The 7,352-nt window shown below is 38.1% G+C and overlaps 1 protein-coding gene across 1 annotated transcript in view; it reads left to right on the top strand.

Moving 5' to 3' along the window:
* LOC110455384 (NACHT and WD repeat domain-containing protein 2-like) overlaps nucleotides 1–7,352 on the top strand; it is a 41,015-nt gene that overhangs the window by 6,628 nt on the left and 27,035 nt on the right. The window contains exons 8-11 of the mRNA XM_021505484.1: nucleotides 94–343; nucleotides 786–906; nucleotides 1,488–1,598; nucleotides 6,476–6,602. Of these exons, the coding sequence (XP_021361159.1) occupies nucleotides 94–343; nucleotides 786–906; nucleotides 1,488–1,598; nucleotides 6,476–6,602 (609 nt within the window). The remainder of the gene's footprint in view (nucleotides 1–93; nucleotides 344–785; nucleotides 907–1,487; nucleotides 1,599–6,475; nucleotides 6,603–7,352) is intronic.

Here is a 7,352-nt window from a genome sequence, read left to right as displayed (position 1 = left end):
GTCCTGGGGGAGGTAGACAGTAGTCCTAGTGGAGTTGGACAGTGGACCTACAGAGGTGGATTTATTTTTGGTATATGACTACTAATTGTTTAGTCTATTCATCTTTCAGGCGTTTCTTGGTGACAAGTACGGGAGTCGTCCAATGCCGAGCAAAATAGATGCTGGGGAATACAAGTTGATTCGGCGGACTGCAATGAAGCTTGGGTATGACGTCTCTCTGATGGACCAGTGGTTCAAGCGCGATGACAACGCTGAACCAGCAATATTTTATCTCTTACCAATCACCAAACTTCTACCCAACTATGACAGTGACCTTGAAGGGTTTGAACAGCAACGCCAAAGTGTAGGTATCTTTAAATAGTTAAATAGTTTAACTAATACCGCAATGTTTAAATATAACCAGATTGGTTACGGGTTGTGTGACATTTTATTGAAAATTACACATTTCAGTAAAGTTTCATTTATAAAGCTGGCTGAAATAGTAAAAATAGAAAACATCTCTCTGAAGTTCAATTTTATCGACTGTAATGTATCTTTCAAATATTGAAATTTCTAAAACTAAAACAAGCTTGAGCCAAATGAAGACACAGAACAGCAGTGAAAATGACTGAAAGCTTGCACTTTTTAACATTTTGTGTTCCTCACAACATCTTTGGTCATATAAAGATATCGTAAGAGAATAATATAGTTACATTGATTTTTTTGAGTTTCTTTGTACTGTGTATGGAGGCAGTCAAAATCAATATGTCAGAAAATGTTACCAGAAGTTACCATGTGTGTTACAGGACAGAGAGAAGTGGTCAAGTATAGACGCCAGGCTGACCAAAATGTTGCGGGGCGCTGCCAGCCAGGCATATGACGAAGGCCTCATCGACAAGGAAACACGCCAAAAATACTTTCACTCAGGTATAACAACACTGATATAAACAACACAGGTAAACTGTACAAGTGAACAATTTTGCGTTCAAAACTGTTCTAAATGTGACTAGATTAATCGTGGTGTAAATTTGTGCATTGGCTATAGTTCCCAAATCTATATCTTCTAAGCATCTATCATCCATATACATGTATAACTTAAACGCAAAAACTTAATGTTGACGCCGTCGCCAGAGAAGCAACACCTTAGTCTCGCTTCCGCTACTTTATGGCTGCGAGACAAACATTTCTTTGCAGAGTCATATTTGTTATGATATTAATTATTCAGTACATAAATAAATATTTGCATGTGAATACTTTCGTGCTTGTTTACTCCACGCGCAAAAACACATGCATGTTCACCTTTATAGAACACCACAGAGGTATTCAACACACAACACTGTAAGGGATTGGGTTAAGCATGACTGATCTATGATTGTTTTTGGATTTTGTTCTTCACAGCCTTAAAGCACGGTTATCACAATCAAATACAGATCATTGAAGTTTGGTTATCAAGGTAATGTCTGCTTGCTTGTTGGACAGTAGTTGTACCCAACAGTTTCTATTTATAGTAACGGAGGTGGAGATACAGTCTGGCATACTCGAACCAGAATCGGTCAAGGACAAGGTCATCTGTTACTGTCGCACCTTTTTGGACATCAACATTGAGGACAAACTTGCATGTAAGTGAAAGGATTGTTTTGTGACAGTATCTGTGGACGCAGACTTCTGTTTGTAAGTGAAATGATTGTTTTGTGACAGTATCTGTGGACGCAGACTTCTGTTTGTAAGTGAAATGATTGTTTTGTGACAGTATCTGTCGACGCAGACTTCTGTTTGTAAGTGAAATGATTGTTTTGTGACAGTATCTGTCGACGCAGACTTCTGTTTGTAAGTGAAATGATTGTTTTGTGACAGTATCTGTCGACGCAGACTTCTGTTTGTAAGTGAAATGATTGTTTTGTGACAGTATCTGTCGACGCAGACTTCTGTTTGTAAGTGAAATGATTGTTTTGTGACAGTATCTGTCGACGCAGACTTCTGTTTGTAAGTGAAATGATTGTTTTGTGACAGTATCTGTCGACGCAGACTTCTGTTTGTAAGTGAAATGATTGTTTTGTGACAGTATCTGTCGACGCAGACTTCTGTTTGTAAGTGAAATGATTGTTTTGTGACAGTATCTGTCGACGCAGACTTCTGTTTGTAAGTGAAATGATTGTTTTGTGACAGTATCTGTCGACGCAGACTTCTGTTTGTAAGTGAAATGATTGTTTTGTGACAGTATCTGTCGACGCAGACTTCTGTTTGTAAGTGAAATGATTGTTTTGTGACAGTATCTGTCGACGCAGACTTCTGTTTGTAAGTGAAATGATTGTTTTGTGACAGTATCTGTCGACGCAGACTTCTGTTTGTAAGTGAAATGATTGTTTTGTGACAGTATCTGTCGACGCAGACTTCTGTTTGTAAGTGAAATGATTGTTTTGTGACAGTATCTGTCGACGCAGACTTCTGTTTGTAAGTGAAATGATTGTTTTGTGACAGTATCTGTCGACGCAGACTTCTGTTTGTAAGTGAAATGATTGTTTTGTGACAGTATCTGTCGACGCAGACTTCTGTTTGTAAGTGAAATGATTGTTTTGTGACAGTATCTGTCGACGCAGACTTCTGTTTGTAAGTGAAATGATTGTTTTGTGACAGTATCTGTCGACGCAGACTTCTGTTTGTAAGTGAAATGATTGTTTTGTGACAGTATCTGTCGACGCAGACTTCTGTTTGTAAGTGAAATGATTGTTTTGTGACAGTATCTGTCGACGCAGACTTCTGTTTGTAAGTGAAATGATTGTTTTGTGACAGTATCTGTCGACGCAGACTTCTGTTTGTAAGTGAAATGATTGTTTTGTGACAGTATCTGTCGACGCAGACTTCTGTTTGTAAGTGAAATGATTGTTTTGTGACAGTATCTGTCGACGCAGACTTCTGTTTGTAAGTGAAATGATTGTTTTGTGACAGTATCTGTCGACGCAGACTTCTGTTTGTAAGTGAAATGATTGTTTTGTGACAGTATCTGTCGACGCAGACTTCTGTTTGTAAGTGAAATGATTGTTTTGTGACAGTATCTGTCGACGCAGACTTCTGTTTGTAAGTGAAATGATTGTTTTGTGACAGTATCTGTCGACGCAGACTTCTGTTTGTAAGTGAAATGATTGTTTTGTGACAGTATCTGTCGACGCAGACTTCTGTTTGTAAGTGAAATGATTGTTTTGTGACAGTATCTGTCGACGCAGACTTCTGTTTGTAAGTGAAATGATTGTTTTGTGACAGTATCTGTCGACGCAGACTTCTGTTTGTAAGTGAAATGATTGTTTTGTGACAGTATCTGTCGACGCAGACTTCTGTTTGTAAGTGAAATGATTGTTTTGTGACAGTATCTGTCGACGCAGACTTCTGTTTGTAAGTGAAATGATTGTTTTGTGACAGTATCTGTCGACGCAGACTTCTGTTTGTAAGTGAAATGATTGTTTTGTGACAGTATCTGTCGACGCAGACTTCTGTTTGTAAGTGAAATGATTGTTTTGTGACAGTATCTGTCGACGCAGACTTCTGTTTGTAAGTGAAATGATTGTTTTGTGACAGTATCTGTCGACGCAGACTTCTGTTTGTAAGTGAAATGATTGTTTTGTGACAGTATCTGTCGACGCAGACTTCTGTTTGTAAGTGAAATGATTGTTTTGTGACAGTATCTGTCGACGCAGACTTCTGTTTGTAAGTGAAATGATTGTTTTGTGACAGTATCTGTCGACGCAGACTTCTGTTTGTAAGTGAAATGATTGTTTTGTGACAGTATCTGTCGACGCAGACTTCTGTTTGTAAGTGAAATGATTGTTTTGTGACAGTATCTGTCGACGCAGACTTCTGTTTGTAAGTGAAATGATTGTTTTGTGACAGTATCTGTCGACGCAGACTTCTGTTTGTAAGTGAAATGATTGTTTTGTGACAGTATCTGTCGACGCAGACTTCTGTTTGTAAGTGAAATGATTGTTTTGTGACAGTATCTGTCGACGCAGACTTCTGTTTGTAAGTGAAATGATTGTTTTGTGACAGTATCTGTCGACGCAGACTTCTGTTTGTAAGTGAAATGATTGTTTTGTGACAGTATCTGTCGACGCAGACTTCTGTTTGTAAGTGAAATGATTGTTTTGTGACAGTATCTGTCGACGCAGACTTCTGTTTGTAAGTGAAATGATTGTTTTGTGACAGTATCTGTCGACGCAGACTTCTGTTTGTAAGTGAAATGATTGTTTTGTGACAGTATCTGTCGACGCAGACTTCTGTTTGTAAGTGAAATGATTGTTTTGTGACAGTATCTGTCGACGCAGACTTCTGTTTGTAAGTGAAATGATTGTTTTGTGACAGTATCTGTCGACGCAGACTTCTGTTTGTAAGTGAAATGATTGTTTTGTGACAGTATCTGTCGACGCAGACTTCTGTTTGTAAGTGAAATGATTGTTTTGTGACAGTATCTGTCGACGCAGACTTCTGTTTGTAAGTGAAATGATTGTTTTGTGACAGTATCTGTCGACGCAGACTTCTGTTTGTAAGTGAAATGATTGTTTTGTGACAGTATCTGTCGACGCAGACTTCTGTTTGTAAGTGAAATGATTGTTTTGTGACAGTATCTGTCGACGCAGACTTCTGTTTGTAAGTGAAATGATTGTTTTGTGACAGTATCTGTCGACGCAGACTTCTGTTTGTAAGTGAAATGATTGTTTTGTGACAGTATCTGTCGACGCAGACTTCTGTTTGTAAGTGAAATGATTGTTTTGTGACAGTATCTGTCGACGCAGACTTCTGTTTGTAAGTGAAATGATTGTTTTGTGACAGTATCTGTCGACGCAGACTTCTGTTTGTAAGTGAAATGATTGTTTTGTGACAGTATCTGTCGACGCAGACTTCTGTTTGTAAGTGAAATGATTGTTTTGTGACAGTATCTGTCGACGCAGACTTCTGTTTGTAAGTGAAATGATTGTTTTGTGACAGTATCTGTCGACGCAGACTTCTGTTTGTAAGTGAAATGATTGTTTTGTGACAGTATCTGTCGACGCAGACTTCTGTTTGTAAGTGAAATGATTGTTTTGTGACAGTATCTGTCGACGCAGACTTCTGTTTGTAAGTGAAATGATTGTTTTGTGACAGTATCTGTCGACGCAGACTTCTGTTTGTAAGTGAAATGATTGTTTTGTGACAGTATCTGTCGACGCAGACTTCTGTTTGTAAGTGAAATGATTGTTTTGTGACAGTATCTGTCGACGCAGACTTCTGTTTGTAAGTGAAATGATTGTTTTGTGACAGTATCTGTCGACGCAGACTTCTGTTTGTAAGTGAAATGATTGTTTTGTGACAGTATCTGTCGACGCAGACTTCTGTTTGTAAGTGAAATGATTGTTTTGTGACAGTATCTGTCGACGCAGACTTCTGTTTGTAAGTGAAATGATTGTTTTGTGACAGTATCTGTCGACGCAGACTTCTGTTTGTAAGTGAAATGATTGTTTTGTGACAGTATCTGTCGACGCAGACTTCTGTTTGTAAGTGAAATGATTGTTTTGTGACAGTATCTGTCGACGCAGACTTCTGTTTGTAAGTGAAATGATTGTTTTGTGACAGTATCTGTCGACGCAGACTTCTGTTTGTAAGTGAAATGATTGTTTTGTGACAGTATCTGTCGACGCAGACTTCTGTTTGTAAGTGAAATGATTGTTTTGTGACAGTATCTGTCGACGCAGACTTCTGTTTGTAAGTGAAATGATTGTTTTGTGACAGTATCTGTCGACGCAGACTTCTGTTTGTAAGTGAAATGATTGTTTTGTGACAGTATCTGTCGACGCAGACTTCTGTTTCACACCTATCAATGTATGACTGAAACCCCACTTCCTGGAACTTGAATACATTAGTAATTTGAATTCCCCTCGTTCATTGGTCCAAGCAGCGTTATTTTAATACTCTTAGGTAACCAGACATGCACTGGTGGTCCAATATGTATATTTTGCGGCATGTTGGTGAGTGCAGCAAAACAGACCGCCTGGTTTGATTCCCACTGTATGTTAACGTAATATTACTCAAATAAGCTTTTAAGAAATTGAAAAACAATCCTCATATTTACATTCCATTTACTAAAATTCATTTCTGGACAGTTGAAATAATTTTTATAAGGATTGAAATATTCCTACATTCACGGAAACACACTGAATTTAACAGATCAATGCTTGAAAATCTTTGACCAACATTGAAATATCCATTGATAACCATATACTCTTTGAATTACGGATCTGGACAGGTTTTGAGTCAGCAGCATTTCACTGTATATATTCTTTATTAGTAATAGATTTTTTCATTCATTAATTATATATATAAATGATATAAATGTATTTCTTATTTCTTTTCTTAGAAAGTTGAAGTCTTATGAAATAACTTTTATTCCCAATCTTTGAAATGTCAGTTTATTATTCATAAATGTAAAGTTGAAAACAGAAAGAAAACTTGATCCCTGCTGATGTGATTGTAGGGAGGTTTACGGACCTGATAGATGGCTCTGTAGATGATGAGGCTATGGAGTTGAGGGAGAGGCTCAAGTACACTCAAGTCACTCCAAAGCTTGGTCCGGAAGAAATGAAGAAGTACAGTTTATACTGGTAAGTTTGAGATAACCCAGGTGTATGCATATGATGGTTTGCGTAAGGAAAGGATATTTTTCGAGGTGACTATGTAAGGAAGATGACTGACATGGATGTATTTGTGTAAAGGAAGGGAGATAAATGAGGTACATATGCACCCCACTTCCTCAAACTCCCATTACTGAAGGCACAGTAGTCTAGTGGTAGGATGCCGGGCTCGTGAGCAAAGGGTTGCGGGTTCGAGTCATGGCATGGCACTGTGTTGTATCTTTGAGCAAGATACTTTACTCTGCCTGTTCCAGTCCTTTCAACTGTAAATGAATACGTGGTTGGGTAGTGCTAGAATTGTTGAATGCTAGCTGTAAGCGCTGAAGTGGCAGCTCCGGCTGTATGCTCCCTAGGGAGTTGAGAAATATGTTGGCTGGTTGCAAAGGCCCTCTAACCACGGATAATAATTTGTGAACCGCTTTGAGACGACCTACGAATTAGGTTGTGATAAAGCGGTATATAAGAACCTCAAATTATTTTTATTATTATTACTCAAACTTTCTTCTGTTTGTTGAAAAGTTAGGTTGGTTTCATTCATGTTCTAACCAGTATATATTGTTTATAAATTACCTCGTATTACTTATATACTCGAATACCCAATGTTCCTCAGTCTGATAATTTACCCAATGTTCCTCAGTCTGATAATTTACCCAATGTTCCTCAGTCTGATAATTTACCCCCGACTGTCTGGTCCTTAGTATTTATCCTATTTGTTTGGTG

The sequence above is a fragment of the Mizuhopecten yessoensis genome, unplaced genomic scaffold (genome assembly GCF_002113885.1).
Source record: "Mizuhopecten yessoensis strain PY_sf001 unplaced genomic scaffold, ASM211388v2 scaffold8213, whole genome shotgun sequence".
Lineage (NCBI taxonomy): Eukaryota > Metazoa > Mollusca > Bivalvia > Pectinida > Pectinidae > Mizuhopecten > Mizuhopecten yessoensis.
Note: the sequence above shows the minus strand (reverse complement) of the source record. Positions and strands in the feature narration are given on the sequence as shown.